Here is a 23,300-nt window from a genome sequence, read left to right on the forward strand (position 1 = left end):
AACAAGAGCTGCCTGTCTGTAGAAGGAACTGCTACTATTGTAATCAGAGCTGCAGCTATTCTTGTATGTATGGATGGATGTATATAAGGCCTGTATGAGAAAACAATAAATAGAACTGTTACTGACATCATACTGCTTGTGTCACTGACGTCTGTCTTCGGGGACAAAGGATGGAATCGAGGTGCATTGATAAGGAAATATTACCCTTTCAGGGCTCCACTCTCAAGATAGTTCTTTAAATGGGAATCTATCACCAGTTTTATGCTCTTTTCCCATCTTACGGTTTTTGCTAACATTTGTACTGAACAGCTCCCAGCGCATATTGTGGATTTTAAATCTGCACCGTATGTCAATTTACAAGGGGATATTTTTTCTGTATTGTGTGGATGGGATTTCTTAATCTCATCTGCTTTACTGCTACTGTAATACCCGGCGGATCTTTCACCTGCAAAACCAAATGAAAAATATGCAGCCTTTCCGCTATACACTGGCTGCCAAGATATATTAAGTTACAGGTTTTATTGTACCGCTATATATCTGAAATCCCTTTCATGGACAAGATGCTAGGTCATGATATATATATGTAGGACCATGTACACCACCTATACACAAATGTCGGCTGAACCCACTGAAGTTGGTGGAACGGCCGATCATGACATGTATGCGGAGTCCGACTCTCCCCTTACTGGAAATTTCAATGAACATAAGGTTTGGGAATCTTTCAGTTCAACATGTCTGATCCTTTGTTTTCAAGGGAGATTTCTGACAGAGGCTTATTCCACTCTCCCTTAAAGGGAACCTGTCACCTCCAAAACACATATAAAACCGACATCATTACCTTACAGTAGCCCCCAGTGTGTTCACAATGATGTTTTTCATTTTTCCATTGGTTGCTGCATACCGTAAAAAAACGCAGTTTTAATCACCCTTCGCACTTTCTTCAGAGTCAGCTTGAAGTCAAGGAGGCAACGGCTTCCTTGCTTCAAGTAAAAATAAGCCCATTCCTTACCCGTCCTCTTCACTTTGGTTGACATCCTGTATAGAGGCTGGGATTGCGCAAGTCTCGCACATGCCAGGTGCGCTCCATGTTACTGCGCGATCCCGGCTCCCGCAGTCAGTCTTGTTCTCGCTGCGCATGCGCCGGCCATTTTAAGTGTGCTTGTGCGCCCGGCGTTTCTTGTCAGCGTGATCTCTGGCTTGCGTTTTCCTGTGCCTGAAGCCAGTGATCACGCTGACCTGCGGACAAGAAACATTGGGCGCGTGCACACACTTTAAATGGCCGGCGCATGCGCAGTGAGAACAAAGCTGCCGGCTGACTGCCTCTAGGCAGGATGTCAATCAAAGTGAAGAGGACGGGTAAGGGGCGGGCTTATTTTTACTTGAAGCAAGGAGGCTGTTGCCTCCTTGACTTCGAGGTGACTCTCTAAAGATAGTGAGAAGGGTGATTAAAACAGCGTTTTTTTACAGTATGCAGCAACCGATAAAAGAATGAAAAACATCATTGTGAACACACTGGGGGCTACTGTAAGGTAATGCTGTTGGTTTTAGAGGTAACAGGTTCCCTTTAAGAAACATGTGAATGCTCTGCCCAACCAAGTATACATGTATTAGACTCCAGGCAAGCACTCTAGGCACTCAGAGACTACTAGTATCTGTACCAGCCACAAAGTCAAAACATACAGTGACATAGGGTAAAATATAAAGCGTCCTTCCTGCAGGTTTAGGTATATGAGAAGTAACATGTACCCAGTGTGAAGAAACTGTAGTAAGAACAGTGGCTAGTACTAGAGGACTATTCCTAGCTGCGTCCAGCACCTCTGGGTGGGTTTATAATAGTGAAGTACACTTTACCAGACCTGAGAAACATATTTACATTTATTGGTCATCCTTTACAAAAAATAAAGTATGAAAAGCTTCTCCTATTATTTTCTATACTTCTAATCTTTCCAGTCATCCACTTCCACCACAAATGGCTCCTTCACTGTGATTTCTCCGCTGTTCACAATGACGCAGTCCTGTAAAGGGCGATCTCTTTCATCTGTCGGCTGGAGCTCTACGCCATGTACCACAGCCTGAAGAAGAAAAGACGACATACGGTATATTATCAGGGTGACAGATACAACTAGAAGCACATATTCGTTCAGATGCAGAGTTTATCTGGAGTTTCCACTTAATACATCTATATATTAAATTGACATGGAGCTTTAAGGCCGTTTTCGCATGAATGATGCGGATAGTGTGAGAATCTCTTCAGGGAAAACCTGATGGTTTTGCATGCAAGTTCAGTGTTTTTTCCATCCTGATTGCATGCGTTTTTCATTCGCATGAAGAATAACAATCTACATCTAATAGCAACCATCAGTGAACATCCCATTGTATCCAGATGCCTTCTGTTTTTCATGCAAATCCCATTCACCTATGGGGCCAGGGTGCATGTAAAATACACAATATACAGCATGCTGTGCCGACCCATTGATATGAATGGGCCAGGATTCTAGGTTCGCTACTTGCATCACATCCAGACAGAAAACTCGCTCCTGTGAAATTAGCCTGAAGGGTTGTGCCAAATATGAAAGTTATCCCAGATCCACAGCATTTCACTCTATCCCCATTCTCGGGCTCCCACCAGTTATTCCCTATCTTATGGCTAGGAGATACTTTCATACTTGGCACAACCCCTTTAATGTGCAGTATGTGACACATGAGTAGCATCACTAAATCTCTATATACAGATACAGTATGTCTGCCTACTTTTAGTCTCATCGCCCTTGTCTAAGTTCTCTGAAGCTGTGGTAATGGGTTTTACAAGACAGAAAGCTACATAATTCTTCCTTACCATGCCATCTAGGACTTTGCCAAACACAACATGCTTTCCATTCAGCCATAAGGGTCGAGTTGTGGAAATAAAGAACTGTGACCCATTGGTATCTGGCCCAGCATTTGCCATGCTCACCCAACCGATACCATAATGCTTCAGCTTAAAGTTCTCATCTGGAAACTCGTCTCCGTAGATGCTTTTTCCTGCAACACATGATCAATTGGCAATTTATCACTTCCTTTGCATATGTTTTGCAGCAATATCTTGCTCCTATCCGTACAATAATACTTATACCTACATAGTTTATTATGTAGACCCCAATAGCAGCAGAATGAATGGGGTAATATTATGTGTAAAGTGGAAGCTGTCCATAGAAACAAGCAATTGCATGAACAAAATAAAGTAAAATAAATGCAATCACTGCATTTTCTATACTTTTCCGGGTTTAAGGGTTTTCTGAGACTTTACTACTAGGTTATCGGTATCTGATCTGTGGGGGTTTGACTCCCGGGACCCCCGCTCTTCCCCTTCCTGTTTGAGAAGGCACTAGCTCACCAAGCACACCGCCGTACATTTGATAGCGGCTGTGCTTCATATGGCAGCTCATCCCCCATTCATCATGGGGCTGAGGTGCGCCTAGGCCAATGTGACTGATGAACATAACACCACATGGCCTAGCCCTAGACTAAGCTGAGAGAATGCTGTGGCGCTACTGCGAGCGCTGGTGCTTTCTCAAATAGCCGATCAGCGGGAGTCCCAGGTGTCGGACCCCCACCGATCAGATACTGATAACCTGTTATAAAATCTTGGAAAACCCCTTTTAACCAATTGTTCAAATGAAATGAATAATTATAAGTACAGTAGCTAGTTGGCTGCAATCAAGTCAGGCTGCGTCCAGTCTTATAGGAGCTCCATGTGCCACTGTAAGGCGACATTATTATGGAAATAGTCTCCCCAGGAAGCAGTGCTTCTAAAGAATACTTCCATAATACCGCCATCTGATGGTGCATGGCACTATTTTTATGCAGAGTCTGAGGCATACTGAAGTAGGGTCCTGTGGACTTAGACTACTTTCACACTAGCGTTAATATTTTACGGTATTGAGATCCGTCATAGGGTCTCAATACCGGAGAAAAACGCTTCCGTTTTGTCCCCATTCATTGTCAATAGGGACAAAATGTAACTGAACAGAATGCTCCAAAATGCAGTCCGTTCCGTTCTCATACCAAAGAGCAAACCACACATTGCTGCGGTTTGCTTTCCGTCCTGGGATGGGGAGCAAGAGACAATGCAAGTCAATGGGGATGACACTTTTGACCCATTGACTTTCAATGGAGTTCATGACTGATCCGTCTTGGCGATGTTAAAGATAATACAACCGGATCCGTTCATAATGGATGCAGATGGTTGTATTATCAGTAACGGAAGCGTTTTTTCTGAACCCTGCTGGATCCAGCAAAAACGCTAGTGTGAAAGTAGCCTTATATAGGCGCTCTATTTTGGCACTGTAAGGGGTTTTAATAGGGTGTATAAAGTACACCCATAATATATCATTAGGGTCCATTCACACGTCCGTTTTTTCTTTCCTGATCTGTTCCGTTTTTTCAGGAACAGATCTGGACCCATTCATTTTCAATGGGTCCTGGAAAAAATCGGACAGCACAATGTTTCCGTTGTTCCGTTCCGCATGTCCGAAAAAATATAAAACATGTCCTATTCTTTTCCGCAAAAATCGGATCCTGGACCATTACAAAGTCAATGGATCCGCAAAAAACGGAAGACATTCGTATGTCATTACGTATGTCATCCGTTTTATGCGGATTCCGTTCCTGGAAATTAGGCTTCCTCCCCAGTATTAAAGGGTTTCTATCACTTCGTATGACATAATTAGCTGTCAGACACTAGCGATCTGCTAGTGTCTGCTCTGGCCAACCATCCTACTATAATCACTTGTGGGGCAGCGGTTTTGCTAAAAAACTAACTTTTATAAATATGCTAATGAGCCTCTAGGTGCTATGTGGGCGTCATTAGCACCTAGAGGCTCCGTCTACCTTCATACACAGCCGCCGCCCAGCGCGTCCCTCCAGCCCACCCATGTCCTCCTCCGTGTGACGCAGCGGACGAGTTCTCGCGCATGCGCCGTGCGCGGCTGTATTCGGCGCATTTGAGATCTCAGCTCGGAGCGGTCAGACATTCAATGCGCATGCGCGGCTGTATTCGGCGCATGCGCATTGAATGTCTGACCGCTCCGAGCTGAGATCTCAAATGCGCCGAATACAGCCGCGCACGGCGCATGCGCGAGAACTCGTCCGCTGCGTCACACGGAGGAGGACATGGGCAGGCTGGAGGGACGCGCTGGGCGGCGGCTGTGTATGAAGGTAGACGGAGCCTCTAGGTGCTAATGACGCCCACATAGCACCTAGAGGCTCATTAGCATATTTATAAAAGTTAGTATTTTAGCAAAACCGCTGCCCCACAAGTGATTATAGTAGGATGGTTGGCCAGAGCAGACACTAGCAGATCGCTAGTGTCTGACAGCTAATTATGTCATACGAAGTGATAGAAACCCTTTAAATGTGACCAGTGCGGCCCCCCTCCCTCTATATTCATTGGTGGCCAGTGCGGCAGTGCGGATTCCCAGTAAGTTTTCTACAGATCAGATTTTTCACTTCGTGAAAAACTCAGATCCGACAGTATATTCTAACACAGAGGCATTCCCATGGTGATGGGGACGCTTCTAGTTAGAATATACTGAGAACGGTGTACATGACTGCCCCCTGCTGCCTGGCAGCACCCGATCTCTTACAGGGGGCTGTGATCTGCACAATTAACCCCTCAGGTGCTGCACAATTAACCCCCCTCCCTCCCCAGTATTAAATGTGACCAGTGCGGCCTCACCTCTCCCCCCCCCCACCCCCCCCACCCCCCCCATCATTGGTGGCCAGTGCGGATTCCCGGTATTAATAAATGTGCCCAGTGCGGCCTCACCTCTCCCCCTTGCTAAAAGCAATGCGCCGCACAGACCTTTCACTTACCAGTAGGAGGAGCTCCCGGCCGGACACACATCGCAGCTCGCAGTCGCAGGTAAGTATAATGCTTGTATTTATTGCTAAGTAACCATGGCAGCCAAGACTGCAATAGCGTCTTGGCTGCCATGGTAACCGATCGGAGCCCCAGCGATTAAACTGGGACTCCGATCGGAACTCTCCGCTGCCACCAATGATGGAGGGGGGGGGGGGGAAAGAGGTGAGGCCGCACTGGGCACATTTATTAATACTGGGAATCCGCACTGGCCACCAATGATGGGAGGGGGGGGAGAGGTGAGGCCGCACTGGGCACATTTATTAATACTGGGAATCCGCACTGGCCACCAATGATGGGGGGGGGGGAGGTGAGGCCGCACTGGGCACAATTATTAATACTGGGAATCCGCACTGGCCACCAATGATGGGGGGGGGGGGAGAGGTGAGGCCGCACTGGTCACATCCGCACTGGCCACCAATAAATATAGGGGGGGGGGGGGGCCGCACTAGTCACATTTAATACAGGGGATCTCTCACAGGGGGCTATGATTCGCACAATAATTGTGCGGATCACAGCCCCCTGTAAGAGATTGGGTGCTGCCAGGCAGCAGGGGGCAGTCATGTACACAGTTCTCAGTATATTCTAACTAGAAGCGTCCCCATCACCATGGGAACGCCTCTGTGTTAGAATATACTGTCGGATTTGAGTTTTCACATGTTTCCGTTTTTTGCGGATCCGCAAAAAACAGATGACATACGGAAACATTTTCAGGAACAACGGATCCACAAAAAACGGACCGAAAATCGGGATGTAGAAAAATACTGACGTGTGAATGTAGCCTAAACAGTTGCTTCCAGAATGTGCTGCCATTCGCAAAGGAAATTCCAGGAACATTTATTGAACTGCTGGTTTAGGAAGAATTTCAAAGCCTAAAGAGATTGCCCATGTGTCTGTAGTCTGATGTCATGTGCCATCAGGTTTAGCAGAAAGACTGACCCACCCCAAAAAAAAAAAAACCACGTAGGGCAATGGTTGGGAACAAACATCTGTAGGAACGTCATTTGCCCAATCACTGCCGAGTACGATGCTAAAAATGCTCATTAGTTAGCAGCATATTGCTATGTAAACAGGGGAAGGGCTGCTGACAATAATGCAAATGAATGGCCACATGTAAGCAGTGAACGAACGGTCATGTAGCAGTCAGTTCAAGCAAATATCTGCCCTTGTAAGGTCTGAAAAGGGTTGTCCCATGAAGGCAAGTTATCCACAGGATATATGATAAGTGCCTGATCAGAGGTGGTCTGACTGTTGCGCCCCCACCAATTACGAGAACAGGTGGCTCGCTATTTGAAAGGAGTGACAGACATACATCCATGTCCACCGCTCTGCCGGGATAGCGGAGTACAAGCGCTCTTGCAGCTCCATACAGCGGAAAGTAGTGGCACTGTGCATGTGTGACGGCTGCACCATCCAGAGAACGGGACCCCAGTGGTCGGACTCCTGCTGATGGGACACTTATCCTCTATCCTGTGGATACAGGATACGTTGTCTTCATGGCACAACCCCTTTAAACGAGCACTGAGCTGCTTTTTGTACTGTCGATCGGTGCTTGTTTTGGGGGAAAAATCGGCCATGTTAAAGGACTCAAATACAAACCAGAACGTCTGTGAAGGAACAAAATCAAAGTTGTGGATTGTCACACATACTGTATTTGATTCCATTTTCATCAATAAGAGGTAAATCCATAGAAGAGAAATTATGTGTTTGTTATTTATAACTACCTGGAGGCAGCTATGTTGGAAACATGTGTGGTGTGTGTGCTGAAATGAATCTGAAGTATGTGAGTGCCCGACCCGGGTTTCGCCATGATGCTTCGTCTGGGGCGTGTGTTAGTAAGTGGATGCAGCTTTATATTCAGCTGCATCCACTTACTAACACACGCCCCAGACGAAGCATCATGGCGAAACCCGGGTCGGGCACTGTGTACTTATTTTAACTTGCTCCTATACTTGTGTTTTTTGTGAGTATAATAAATCTTTTCATTTAACACTGTGGTACGTACTTCACTATTGGTTGACCTCCTTTCTTTGAGAACCTGAAGAGTGGAGAGTCTGGTGATATCCTGTGAAAGTGGTCTTTCCTTCTCTGGGATTGTGGAGCTTTGCAAGATTCTATACAAGCGGTCAAGCACCCCGTCCGTGCGGCTCAGAAGGCGACATCTTAGGCTGATTGAACATCTACCAGCCACAACGCATACCTGTATCCGTTTTCCGGACCTTCTGACTACTTCAGTTTCACCTTCACTTCAATGTTTTTTGGTGGATGACATCGCTGAACCTGCTTGTTATGCTTAATATCATCTGAGTCTTGTGAGTATAACCTGTTCACAGGCGACACCTCCTTTGAGAAGTTACTACACCATAGTGCGGTTTCTATTTTTTTCAGATTTCCACACCATAGCCGAGTTTGATGTGTATAGATGAACCTGTTTGACTGAAGATTTCCACAGACTATAGAACACCAATATTTTTTGGACTTGAATATAATAAGAATACTCTCCTGCAGCGCAATCCTTCTTTTCTCAGGTCCTCTTTAACCACTTCACATCCGGGTCATTTGCCCCCTTCCTGACCAGGCCTAATTTTGCAAATTTGACATATGTCACTTTATCTGGTAATAGCTTTGGAACACTTTTACTTATCCAAGCCATTCAGAGATTTTCTCGTGACACATTGTACTTCATGATAGTCATAAATGAGTCAATATATTTCACCTTTTATTTATGAAAAATCCCAAATTTACTCAAAATTTCGAAAACTTTGCCATTTTCAAAATTTCAATTTCTCTGCTTTTAAAACAGAAAGTGATACCTCATAAAATATTTATTACTTAACATTCCCCATTTGTCTACTTTATGTTGGCCTCATTTTGTAAATGTCATTTTATTTTTTTAGGACGTTAAAAGGCTTAGAAGTTTAGAAGCAATTCTTAAAATTTTTAAGAAAATTGCCAAAACCCAGTTTTTAAGGACCAGTTCAGGTCTGAAGTCACTTTCTAGGGCTTACATAGTGGATACCCCCATAAATGACCCCATTGTAGAAACTACACCCCTCAAGTTACTTAAAACTGATTTTACAAACTTTGTTAACCCTTTAGGTGTTCCACAAGAATTAAAGGAAAATAAAGATCAAATTTTTTAATTTCACATTTTCGGCAGATTTTCCATTTTAATCCATTTTTTTCTTTAACACATCAAAGGTCAATAGCCAAACAAAACTCAATATTTATTACACTGATTCTGCGGTTTACAGAAACACACCACATGTGGTCGTAAACTGATGTAAGGGCACACGGCAGGGCGCAGAGGAAAAGGAGCGCCACATGGTTTTTGGAAGGCAGATTTTGCTGAACTGGTTTTTAAATGCCATCTCCCATTTGAAGCCCCCCTGATGCACCCTTACAGTAGAAACTCCCAAAAAGTGACCCCATTTTGGAAACTAGGGGATAAGGTGCCAGTTTTATTGGTACTATTTTTGGGTACATATGATTTTTTGATTATTCATTATAACACTTTATGGGGCAAGGTGACCAACAAATTGGTTGTTTTAGCAGTTTTTATGTATTTTTACAGCGTTCACCTGAGGGGTTAGGTCATGTGACATTTTTATAGAGCAGATTGTTACGGACGTGGCGATACCTAATATGTATACTTTTTCTTATTTATTTAAGTTTTACACAATAATCGCATTTCTGAAACAAACAAATTATGTTTTATTGTGTCCATGAGAGCTATGTTTTTTTATTTTTTAAATGATTTTCTTATGTAGGGGCTAATTTTTTGTGGGATGAGGTGACGGTTTTATTGGTACCATTTTGTGGGACATACGCCTTTTTGATCACTTGGTGTTGCACTTTTTGTGATGTAAGGTGACAAAAATGCCTTTTTTTTGACAGTTTTTATTTTTATTTTTTTATGGTGTTTATCAGACTGGGTGGATCATGTGATATATTTATAGAGCAGACCGTCACGAAAGGGCAATACCAAATATGTCTATTTTCTAAAAAAAATTCTATTTTTAACATTTTTTTTTATTCCTTACTTGGGGAATAATTTTTTTTACATGTGAAACCTTTTTTTTTTTTTTTCACTATTGATTTCTCCTCTAACTTGGGCTGACATAGTAGCCCCAGTTACAGGGGAAATACACCCCCCAGAGAGGCTGTACAGCAGAATACAGCACTGTACAGCCTCAGTGCAGGGCTGATCGAGGTCTGTGAAAGACCCGACAGCTCCTGCACTCTCCCGGCCCCGGCGGTCACATGACCGGAACAGGAAGCGCATAGCGCTTCCTGATCTGTACACACAGCGCTCGGTGAGCGCTGTGTATACAGCGATCTAAAAGGCAGGGACACCTGGGAACTGACCCTGCCTTCTCTAAGGGTTGCCCTGCTGTCACTGACAGCGGGCAACCCGCTCTGCAGCTGCACGATTAGCGTGCAGCTGGGATCTCTGAATCGACATTCAGAAACGTCCATTCAGAGATAGAGAACCACCTCCCGGACATTTATAGTCAACGGGCGGACGGGAGGTGGTTAAGAGTCTGTAGGGAGTGATGTATAGCCCCTACCAGGGACCAAGAAATGACTGGGGACATGCACACAGAGCCTTACCTGTGCCTTCTCTTGGCTTCCAGAAGAGCTGTTAGTTACTCACCCCCACACGCTGGGGCCATTTAGTAAAAACGACCCTCAAAGGATGAGATGATTCTATTCAGCAAAGCCAAAAAGTGAGCCACAGAAATCAGAAATTGTCAACCTTTCATGATTTCCCTGGTGGCCCACGTGAAAACTATACTAGTCCAATATCTGCAATGAGAAAACACTGGGGCCATTTACTAAAAACCAGCGTTTCACATGCCGATGTTACTAAAAAACCCACACGCAGAAGATCCAACTAATTTATTAAGAGGCCTGTCCGTTCTGTTGTCCGTGTGCCAGAACAGAAATCTACTCCTGCCAGGAGCTGTAGTAGCTGCTGCACATCATTTTAAGGGTACTTTCACACTAGCATTTTTCTTTTCCGGCACTGAGTTCTGTCAAAAGGGCTCAATGCCGGAAAAGAACTGATCAGGTATATCCCCATGCATTCTGAATGGAGAGTAATCTGTTCTGGATGCATCAGGATGTATTCAGTTCAGTCGTTTTGACTGATCAGGCAGAAGATAAAACCGCAGCATGCTACTGTTTTATCTCCGGCTAAAAAAACTGAAGACATGCCCGAATGCCGGATCTGGCATTTTCCTCCATAGGAATGTATAAGTGCCGGATCCGTCATTTGGACTGCCGGATCCGTCCTTCCAGTCTGCGCATGCGCAGACCGGTAAGAATGTGAAAAAAGATACAAGACGGATCCGTCTGTCCGCATGACAAGCGGAGAGACGGATCCGTTCTTGCAATGCATTTGTGAGACTGATCCGCATCCGGATGCGTGTCACAAATGCTTTCAGTCACATCCAGATCAGCGGATCCGGCAGGCAGTTCCGACGACAGAACTGCTTGCCAGATCACTCTTCCGCAAGTGTGAAAGTAGCCTTAGTAAGTCAGGCTGCACAGCTCCCAACCATCTTTTTTTGAGATGTGGCAAAGGTGTCAGAAAAAAACTAAGTTGCAGATTTTGTCATAAAGCACACTTGTAACAAAACATGCAACTTTTCTACACTAAAAAAATTCCCATAGAACGTTAGCACATTACCCCCTATATCTGTACTCTATGTGAACACATCTTACTAAATTCTTAAAAGCTCATTTTATTCACGAGAGAAACAAAAAGATGTTAGTGCTGAAATATGTAAAACTGTACCTCCAGTGCCATCACCAGTTGTGAAATCTCCGCCCTGAATCATAAAGTCTTTGATAACTCTGTGGAACTTGCTGCCTTTATAGCCATAGCCTTTCTAAAATGAAGAAACAGAGTAAACACATTAATTGTAATGCACTTAATATAACGCAGAGCAAGAATTTCTTCTGAGGAAATCAGTGGGTACCTGTTCATTGGACTTAGAGGGGCATTCCCTTTTCAACATTTATCAGTAGAACATGTCATAAATGTGCAGTCCGGTAGGGTGGGGAAGGAGCAGGGGGTCTGCAAGGAGATGACTAAGGAAGCAACTGTGGAGATTGTACGAGTTGACGGTGACCAGTTGTGTGGGGTACTAGCTAACCTGTTTAATTTGAGCCTGGAGACTATGACGGTACCAACCCTGTGGAAGACATCATGCATCGTACCCATTCCGAAGGTAGCTAGACAATTCCATAGGATTACCTTCAAGTGGCACTGACATCATAGATCATGAAAGTGCTTGAAAGACTCCTTCTGAGAATCTTATCAACTTGCATCAGTCCAGGTTTGGCCCTCCTCCAATTTGCCTAAAAACCATAGGTTGGAGTAGAGCAGACATCCTCAAACTGCGGCCCTCCAGCTGTTGTAAAACTACAACTCCCACAATGCCCTGCTGTAGGCTGAGACCTGTAGGCTGTTCGGGCATGCTGGGAGTTGTAGTTTTGCAACAGCTGGAGGGCCGCAGTTTGAGGATGCCTGGAGTAGAGGATGCAGTCATATATGTGCTACACAAGGTACTGTCTTATGTGACGGAGAGAGGAAATTAAGTAAGGATCACCTTCTTCGAAACTTACGAAACTGGGGGTCACAGATCACTTAAGGACATGGGTCATGGACTACCTGACCAATAGACCACAATATGTACGCTGGGGTAAGTTTAAATTTGAGACCCAGTGGTGCAGTATAGGCCGCTGTATACGGCTGATTTTTAATACAACAGTGAGCTCTGCCACTTACAGAAGTACTCAGAAGATTCAGTGATAGTTGGCTGCATAAAGGAGGGATGTGAGTCTGAGTATAGAAGGGTGGTAGACGGGTTCGTAGAATGGTGTGCATCTAATGGCTACGTCATCAATGTCACAAAAACCAAGCAGCTGAGAATAAAATTTGGTCGGGATAAGGTCAACTGTGCACCACTAACAATTGATGGCCAGGAGATCCGTGGAGACCTACAAATATCTGGGCCTGCCGGTCGATAATAAGTTGAACTTGAAGTTGCACATTGACGGTGTTTATAAGAAGGGACTAAGGAGGCTGAGGTCCTTTAATGTGTGTAGTAAGATGCTAGAGATGTTCTACCAAGCACTCATGGCTAGTGTACTTTTCTTTGTGGTGGCGACTTGGGTGACCTGAATAGGTGTATGCGACAAGAGAAAGCAAATTAAGTTAATCAGGAAGGCGGAGAGTGTGATCGGCCACCGTTTAGAGAACTTTGACAGTGTAGTGGAGAAAAGGATGCTTAAAAAGCTTGGTAGAATATCTGAAAACGCTAAGCACCCTCTGCACAGACTAGTAATGGGACAACGTAGCTTGTTTAGTGATCAATATGTACGTCTCCGGTGCAACCTACAGGTACAGGAAATCATGGCAATTTCCATTTATGACAAGGCGTTATCTAGTAAGGTTAACTGGATGGGAAGGGAGGTCCAACCTACAGTAAACATATGGTGAATAAATGTGTGCAACGGCTTGCAACTGCATATCTTGTGTACACTGTATCTGTTGGAATCCGTGAGCTGCTGTATTTCGCAATGCAATTTCCCCTGAGGATCAATAAACTGGTGTCGTATCATATGTAAGGAAAGTGTGTGTCTCACCTCTAGGATCTGCTCCTTTCTCCAGAATGGGGCCCTCTAAGTGAAGAGAGAAGCTGAGCATGTGTGTCCACCGTCCATTCACAGCAATGGGAGTTCTGAAAATAGCTGGCTCTGCTATCTCTAGCAGTCCCATAGCGTTGAACGGAGAGGCGGCCATGCTTGCTCGGCTTGCTCTCCATTCACTGCTATGGCACTTCTGAAAATAGTATGCTTGCTCGGCTATTTTTGGAAGTCCAATAGCAGTGAATAGAGAGGACTCTGTGCATGCGCAGTGTGCTCTCTTTCACTTGGGGGGCCCCTTTCGGGATACAGAAGCGAATCCCAGAGGTAGGACCTGCACCTATCTGACATTTGTAGCATATCCTAGCATGATGCCATAAATGTTGAGATAGGACAACTCCTTTAAGCCTTTTACATGGGTCAATAATTATCCAAACCTAGTGCTCATAAGAACGCTCGTTCCTGATCATTGGCCCTTGTAAACAGGGCAATTATTAAGTGGTGCGAGACTTCATGTAATAACTTTGGGAATTAATTATTACTATAAAAAACCTTGGTACCAAACTCGGGTTTGGTTCCAAGGTACCACTGGGGACCTAACCTGAGTTCGGCACCAAGGTTTTTTACAGTAATAATGAATTCCCAAAGTTATTACACAAAGTCTCATGCGACTTCGCGAATTAATAACTTCGGCTCATCAGAGCCAATACATTGTAATACTGTACGGAGTGGGAACTCCATACAGTATTAGAACAAAGTTTTTAGCGAATCAACTTCGGATGTACCAAAGTCAATTCACTCATCCCTAGTAATAATGTGCAATCTGTATGGAGACCGAACGATTGTACTAATGCTCATTCCACATACGGTATGCATCGTCCTGGGTGAAAGGTGCTTTAAACTATCACAGATCACCTTATTTTATAGTCGATCAGCGCTCATTCCGGGCTGAAATACACAGCTTATGGGGATGGAAAAAAGCAAATCAGCCTCTAGTTTCACTAATATCCAAGTGTAATTATAAGCGCCTTGCATTAAATAAAAACAGACGCGATGGATGGGGAGCCAGATGGTCTTGATATTATCCTTCCATTACACAGGCGCTTCCCTGTCAGCATGTTTCATGGACTTCAGCCATTTCTCCACATCATATTCCATAATCTATTTAACATTCTGACACTTTCTGTGTAGACAGCGATGAATGCACCGACTGCCCTGACACATACAGATATCTGTCCAATTTCTACCCAATTGGTGTGTGGCTGATCTGACATGCGTAAAATTCTGTCTGTCAATCACCTCGAATGAAGCATTTAATCAGCATCTGAGAGACAACTACATTATGGGGAATGGAAAGTTTTTTTTCAGGAAGATGATGAGAAATGGTTCTAACCCAACAAAATATATCTGTGTGTAAATGGCTAACTTAGACCCATATCATTTGTAAAGGTCCTCGATTACAGTATCGTCAGCAGCACATCAAGCTATTACATGATGGCATATGGCCTATATTCAGCCAGTGTAAAAATAAGCCCTTAAAGGGAACCTGTCACCGGAATTTTGGGTATAGAGCTGAGGACATGGGTTGCTAGATGGCCACTAGCACATCCGCAATATCCAGTCCCCATAGCTCTGTGTGCTTTCATTGTGTAAAAAAAACAATTTGATACATAAGCAAATTAACCTGAGACGAGTCCTGTCCCTGACTCCTCTCACGTACAGGACTCATCTCAGGTTAATTTGCATATGTATCAAATCGTTTTTTTCACACAATAAAAGCACACAGAGCTATGGGGACTGGGTATTGCGGATGTGCTAGCGGCGATCTAGCAACCCATGTCCTCAGCTCTATACCCAAAATCCCGGTGACAGGTTCCCTTTAAAATGGTTGTCTAGGACTTAATTATTGATTACCTATCCTTAACCCCTTCAGGACTCTGCCATTTTTCACCTTTAGGACCAGGCTATTTGTTTTGCAAATCTGACATGTGACTTTATGTGGTGATAACTTTAAAACACTTTTACTTATCCAAGCCATTCTGAGACTGCTTTCTTGTCAGTATATTGTACTTCATGACAGTGGTAAAATTTTGAAAAATGTTCAATTTTTAAAATTTCTATTTTCTCTACTTTTAAAACAGATAGTGATACCGTATTTTTCGCCCTATAAGACGCACCGGCCCATAAGACGCACCTAGGTTTTTGGGGAAGAAAATAGGAAAAAAAAAATTTTTAACCAAAAGGTGTGCTTTTGGTGGGTTTGGAACTAATGGTGGTCTGTGGATGACGGACACTGTTATGGGGGGATCTGTGGATGACGGACACTGTTATGGGGGGGATCTGTGGATGACGGACACTGTTATGGGGGGGATCTGTGGATGACGGACACTGTTATGGGGGGATCTGTGGATGACGGACACTGTTATGGGGGGATCTGTGGATGACGGACACTTATGGTGGGATCTGTGGATGACGGACACTTATGGGGGGATCTGTGGATGACGGACACTTATGGGGGGATCTGTGGATGACGGACACTTATGGGGGGATCTGTGGATGACGGACACTTATGGGGGGATCTGTGGATGACGGACACTTATGGGGGGATCTGTGGATGACGGACACTTATGGGGGGATCTGTGGATGACGGACACTTATGGGGGGATCTGTGGATGACGGACACTTATGGGGGGATCTGTGGATGACGGACACTTATGGGGGGATCTTTGGATGACGGACACTTATGGTGGGATCTGTGGATGACGGACACTTATGAGGGGATCTGTGGATGACGGACACTGTTACAGGGGGGGGGATCTGTGGCTGGCACTGTTACAGGGGGGGGATCTGTGGATGGCACTGTTACAGGGGGGGGATCTGTGGATGCCACTGTTACAGGGGGGGGATCTGTGGATGGCACTGTTATATATGTGCCATCCACAGACCCCCCACCCCATAACAGTGCCATCCACAGTGCCCCCCCAGCCCATAACAGTGCCATCCACAGACCCCCACCCCTTAACTGTGCCATCCACAGATTCCGTGTGCCCGCCACCCCCCCAGTATACAAATATAAAATGTATTATTGAATTAAAAGTTATTAAACATGCCCCCCTCACTCCTAATAGTACCGTATATCCGAATTTCTTCTGTATAATGCCACTAAATGGGGATCTGAAACAAAATACGAAAGACGTCCATGTTGCATCCGGTTTTCTGCGGATCCATTGTAACAATGACTATTCTTGTCTGCAAAACGGACATGAATAGGAGCAGTTCTATCTTTTGTGGACCATTCATGTCAGGAGAGTGGACAGGTCCTCTAATCTGCAGAAAATGTAGTACTTACCTCTCCGGTTGCTAAGGTAACAAAGTTCTTCACTGTTTTTGGGACCACCTTTCCAAATAAACCAATGACAATGCGTCCGGCATTTCTGTCACCTATTGTTATGTCGAAAAAAACCTGAAAATAAAGAGACCGAGATGACAGGAGATCAAGAAGGGGCATTTCATACAAACAAGTAGCCAGCAATGTCTCATTTATGGGCAGTAGGTGGAAGATCTCTGCTGTGAGGAATGTGATGGAGCGGTGTGATAGTGTGCCTGCCTTGTACTGAATGTGACACCCCACAGGTAACCAGCAGAGGTCACATTGTTCACAATCTTCGCAGTTTGCCCTGAAGATCAATGTGGACATTCCAGGAATAGAGAGCTCCTCCGTGTGCATCCAGGAAACGTCTGCAGCACGTCAATTGTTTCTACGGATTTTTAGTGCACAGGGTGAGATTGGGGCAAAGAAGGATCAAAAATAGGAAGTAATGCATGGATTATGGTGCGGATTTAGTGAGGAAACACAGAGTAATCCGTGTGAAAATGGTTTCCCCCGTCTGCAGATAGCCGAAAGTCCAGTGGAAAATTCTGCTGCGGATTTAGCCGCATTTCTGCACCGACGCTGCATGTATTGTATGTGGTTTTTACCACGGAAAAGCCATCGGATTTAACCCTCTCCATCGCAGAAGGTGAAATCCGCGGCATAAATTGGCACGCTGTGGATTTCACGTCCGCACTGCTGGACCCTTTCAGCTGCTTTTTTTATACACAGCGTGTGGATGAGAATTCTGAAATTCTGCTGGTGCTGTATGGCGCACACATATCTGCGACGGCGATTCCGCAGCTAATCGGCCATGGGAGACCCCGGCCTAAAGGGGTGGACCAACCCTGTGCTGGCCTATTCTACTATCTGTCTGACACCCCGCACCCCTGCCGATAAGCTGTTCTGCAGTAGCTCCACCCACTGCGCGGTGGACAGAGCTGGTATCCGCTGCGCTGCTCCGATTGTGACAAGATACCCACAGGACAGGGGATAACTATTAGATTGGTGCAGGTCCTACTGCTGGGACTCCCTCCAATCACGAGAACAGGGACCCTGTACCCCTCGAGGCCCCCAAAATGAAGACAGCAACAGGTCGGGCATATTCATCTCTAGTTCCGGAAATAGCCGCTGCACTCGGGTCTCTGAGGCTCCTGTACGGCTACCTGTACATGGGTGCCGGCTTAATTTTTATGAGGATTTCTGTGTGTTTCCGCACCAAATTTAAATGTGTAACTTGAGGTTTTTGTTACAGATTTGGCGCAGATCTCACCTTTGCATTGAAAAGCGTGAAATCTGCACCCAAAAAAAAAAAGGTACACAAGTGACATGCTGCGTGTTTCAAAAAAGGCAATGGGGGTACAAGGCGAGTGAATGAGACAAGTGTCATGTACACTTTGAGGGTCATTTATCAAATTGGTGTAAAGTAGAACTGGCTTAGTTGCCCATAGCAACCAATCAGATTCCACCTTTCATTTTTCACAGCTCCTTTGGAAAATGAAAGGAGGAATCTGATTGGTTGCTATGGGCAACTAAGCCAGTTCTACTTTACACTAGTTTGATAAATGACCCTCAAATTGTACATGACACTCGTCTCATCTCATTCACTTGCCTTATAGTGTATTACACTGCGGTTCTTTCGCATGAAAAAACGTGCGTAATCTGTACCCTGTACAGGTATTGTAAAGAAGAGGGGAGCGGCTGCGCACACGCCTGACCTACCGCTCTGTTCATTTCCGGGTCCCAAAGGGGTATGGGTCTCCATTCTTATAATTGGAAGGGGTCCCAGTGGGAGGACCCCCACCAATCTAAGGATCCATTCACACGTCCGCAAAATGGGTCAGCATCCGTTCCGCAATTTTGCGGGACAGGTGCGGATTTTAACCCCTTAGGGACACAGCATTATTTCACCTTAAGGACCAGGCCATTTTTTGCAAACATGATCAGTGTCACTTTAAGTGGTGATAACTTTAAAACGCTTTGACTTATCAAGGCCATTCTGAGATTGTTTTTTCGTCACATATTGTACTTCATGACACTGGTAAAATGAAGTCAAAAAAATAAATTTTTATTTATAAAAAAAATACCAAATTTACCAAAAATTTTTTTTTAAATAGCAAATTTACAAGTTTCAATTTCTCTACTTCTATAATACATAGTAATACCTCCAAAAATAGTTATTACTTTACATTCCCCATATGTCTACTTCATGTTTGGATCATTTTGGGAATGATATTTTATTTTTTGGGGATGTTAAGTCTTAGAAGATTAGAAGCAAACTTTGTTAACCCTTTAAGGTGTTCCACAAAAATTAATGGAAAATAGAGATACAATTTCAAAATTTCACCTTTTTGGCAGATTTTCCATTTTAATATTTTTTTTACTTTTACAAAGCAAGGGTTAACAGCCAAACAAAACTCAATATTTATGGCCCTGGTTCTGTAGTTTACAGAAACACCCCATATGTGGTCGTAAACTACTGTACGGGAACACGGCAGGGCACAGAAGGAAAGGAATGCCATGCGGTTTTTGGAAGGCAGATTTTGCTGGACTGTTTTTTTTTTTACACCATGTCCCATTTGAAGCCCCCTAATGCACCCCTAAAGTAGAAACTCCAAAAAAGTGACCTCATCTAAGAAACTACACCCCTCAAGGTATTCAAAACAGATTTTACAAACATCGTTAACCCTTTAGGTGTTCCACAAGAGTTATTGGCAAATGGAGATGAAATTTCAGAATTAAAATTTTTTGGCAAATTTTCCATTTAATCCATTTTTCCCAGTAACAAAGCAAGGGTTAACAGCCAAACAAAACTCAATATTTATGGCCCTGATTCTGTAGTTTACAGAAACACCCCATATGTGGTCGTAAACAGCTGTACGGGCACACGGCAGGGCGCAGAAGAAAAGGAATGCCATACGGTTTTGGAAGGCAGATTTTGCTGGACTGTTTTTTTTTTACACTATGTCCCATTTGAAGCCCCCCTGCTGCACCCCTAGAGTAGAAACTCCAAAAAAGTGGCCCCATTTTAGAAACTACGGGATAGGGTGGCAGTTTTGTTGGTATTAGTTTAGGGTACATATGATTTTTGGTTGCTCTATATTACACTTTTTGTGAGGCAAGATAACAAGAAATAGCTGTTTTGGCACCGTTTTTATTTTTTGTTATTTACAACATTCATCTGACAGGTTAGATCATGTGATATTTTTATAGACCAGGTTGTCACGGATGCGGTGATACCTAATATGTATACTTTTTTTTTATTTATGTAAGTTTTACACAATGATTTATTTTTTGAAGGGAATAAAATATCATGTTTTAGTGTTTCCATAGTCTGAGAGACATAATTTTTTCAGTTTTTGGGCGATTACCTTGGGTAGGGTATGATTTGTGACTTTTTGATCGCTTGCTATTACACTTTTTGTCATGTAAGGTGACAAAAAATGGTTTATTTAGCACAGTTTTTATTTGAAATTTTTTACGGTGTTCATCTGAGGGGTTAGGTCATGTGATATTTTTATAGAGCCGGTCGATACGGATGCCCGCGATACCTAATAATATGTATACTTTTTTTTATTTATGTAAGTATACATAAATATACATATTAGGTATCGCCGCATCCGTATCGACCGGCTCTATAAAAATATCACATGACCTAACCCCTCAGATGAACACCGTAAAAAATTTCAAATAAAAACTGTGCTAAATAAACCATTTTTTGTTTTACACAATATCATTTTTGAAACAAACAAAAAAATCATGTTTTAGTGTCTCCATATTCTGAGAGCCATAGTTTTTTCTGTTTTTGGGGCGATTATCCTAGGTAGGGTCTCATTTTTTTGCAGGATGAAATGACGGTTTGATTGGCACTATTTTGGGGTGCGTATGACCTTTTGATCGCTTGCTATTACACTTTTTGTGATGTAAGGTGACAAAAAATGGTTTATTTAGCACAGTTTTTTTTTTTTTTTTTACGGTGTTCATCTGAAGGGTTAGGTCATATGATATGTTTATAGAGCCATTCGATACGGACGCGGCGATACCTAATATGTATACTTTCCCCCCCCCCTATTTTTTACCAATTTTTTTTTACTTTATTTGGGGAAAATTAGGTTTTTGTTTATTTTTACTTGAAACTTTACATTTTTGGGGGGAAACTTAATTTTTTCAACTTTTTTTTTCACTTTATTTTTTGTCCCACTTTGGGACTTGAACTTTTGGGGGTCTAATCCTTTACAATGCATTCCAATACTTCTGTATTGGAATGCATTGGCTGTATGAGTAATACAATGAGTATTACTCATACAGCTTCCAGCCTGTGAGATCCAGCGGGCTGGATCTCACAGGCTCGTCACCCAATGGCATTGCGCTGCCTTCCATGCCATTGGGTCCCCCCTACAGCTGCATGGGGACCCGATGGCACCGCCACACGCCGCCGCAAACCGCAGGTATGAATTGACCTGCGGTTTGCGGCGATCGCTGACACGGGGGGGTCACGGGACCCCCCCGCGCATTTAGCCAAGGTGCCTGTTCAATGATTTGAGCAGGCACCGGGTTCCGATCACCGCCCGCCGGGCGGCGGTGATCGGAAATACACATGACGTACCGGTACATCATGGGTCCTTAAGGACTCGGGAAACATGCCGTACGGGTACGTCATAAGTCCTTAAGGGGTTAACGGGGCCGTAATGTGCTGTCCGGATCCGCACTTCTGTTACGCAAAAAAATAGAACATGTCCTATTCTTGTCCGCAATTGCGTACAAGAAAAGGCATTTTCTATGAGAGTGCCGGCGCTGTGCGATCCGCAAAATGCAGAAAGCACATTGCTGGTGTCCGTGTTTTGCGGATCCACAAAACACATACGGACTTTTACATGGACCCTAATAATTATCCCCTATCCTGGTGATAGGGGATAACTTATTACAACCGGAATACCCCTATAACAAACTGCTCCATCCATACAGAGGGTTACAGGGCCTGTGCTTGTCCTAGCAGTTGGGGCTCCACCAATCAGACACTAAAAAACTTGGCACAACCCTTTAAATTCAATTTCAAATGTTAAAGGGATTTTATCTAGGATTAGAAAATAAAGAGAGTGTTTTTCTTCCTTCTAAAAACAGCGCCCCACCTGTCTGCAGGCTGGGTCTGGTATGGCAGCTTCGCCATATTATGTACACAGGACCGCTGCTCTACAAGTTTTCGTTCTTATATACCGTGCGGTGATTATCAGACCTCTCCGGATGTACATGGAGAGGTTCCTGTAATAACCTGCACTGAAGAATAGCTCATGGCATACCTCCCAAATTTTGGGACTGTCAAAGAGGGACACTTATGGTTCATTGTGTGAAAGATCCATTTCCCTGCACATCTGTACACTTCAAATAGTTTTCTCTTACGAAATGGCGCAAAAATAATCTGAATATAAAAAGTTCTAAAGTCCCAACTGCATCAAATAATGAAATAATATACAAGACGGGCTCAAATATACAGAGAGTCACTTTCTGGGTCAATATTGTGAATGGAATAATGGAAATGAATACATCAGATCAAAAAGAGGGAGAGATGGACTGTCCCCCTCCAAAAGAGGGACACTTGGGAGGTCTGTTATAGTGCAGTCCCTAATACCACAGAGCTGCCCGTGATGTCCAGTGTGAGGAGGAGGCCTGAAGAAAGTTACTTCCATGTCAGGAAATGGCTGTGTACAGGGACAGAAGAGCCCCCGGCATGTCTCCACTGAGCCCCGCCACAGGCTGAAGCCACGTATAGTCCCCGGCCGTGCAGTACCTTGTGGGTGACGGCCGGTCCGCGCTTCTTGTAGCACTCCGCCCCCGGTACCGTGCACAGGGTGAAGCCACGTATAGTCCCTGACCCCGGCCGTGCATTACCTTGTGGGTGACTGCCGGTCCCGTGCACAGGGTGAAGCCACCTTTAGTCCCCGGCCGTGCATTACCTTGTGGGTGACGGCCGGTCCGCGCTTCTTGTAGCACTCCGCCCCCGGTACCGTGCACAGGGTGAAGCACAGCAGGAGCAGCCCCCGGTACATCGTCCGCACGTCCAGCGGCAACATCTGGGAAACGTCAGCGCCCCGTCCTCTCCTCACAGCCGGCAACGTCAGCAGGAGAAGGGGGGTCTCTCCTCCCGTGCAGTGACTGCCCACCCCCCGCCCAGTGCTGTATGAGGGGGGTCTCTTCTCACACCTGTCCCCCCAATGAGCGGGACCGGAGCCTCAGAAGTTCTCATCCCACTATGGCTGCTGATGGGAAGCGTCCGCACCATTGAAGTCACCCACTTTGTCAGCTCTTCCTGGAGTCTCCGCTTTTTCTAGGAGACTGCAGGAGAATTGGCAAGTCTGCACCACCAGTGCTCAGGGA

The 23,300-nt window shown here is 44.5% G+C and overlaps 1 protein-coding gene across 1 annotated transcript; it reads right to left on the reverse strand.

The window, feature by feature from the left end:
• Nucleotides 1–1,863: 1,863 nt before the first annotated feature.
• On the reverse strand, nucleotides 1,864–23,098 carry PPIC (peptidylprolyl isomerase C). Its single transcript, XM_040415952.1, has 5 exons — nucleotides 22,880–23,098; nucleotides 16,908–17,021; nucleotides 11,703–11,796; nucleotides 2,837–3,021; nucleotides 1,864–2,072 (listed from the first exon to the last, which is right to left on the reverse strand). The coding sequence occupies exons 1-5, from the start codon at nucleotides 22,994–22,996 to the stop codon at nucleotides 1,938–1,940; spliced, it is 645 nt and encodes a 214-aa protein (XP_040271886.1). The 5' UTR covers nucleotides 22,997–23,098; the 3' UTR covers nucleotides 1,864–1,937.
• Nucleotides 23,099–23,300: the final 202 nt, after the last annotated feature.

Source organism: Bufo bufo, chromosome 2 (genome assembly GCF_905171765.1).
Source record: "Bufo bufo chromosome 2, aBufBuf1.1, whole genome shotgun sequence".
Taxonomy (NCBI): Eukaryota; Metazoa; Chordata; class Amphibia; order Anura; family Bufonidae; genus Bufo; species Bufo bufo.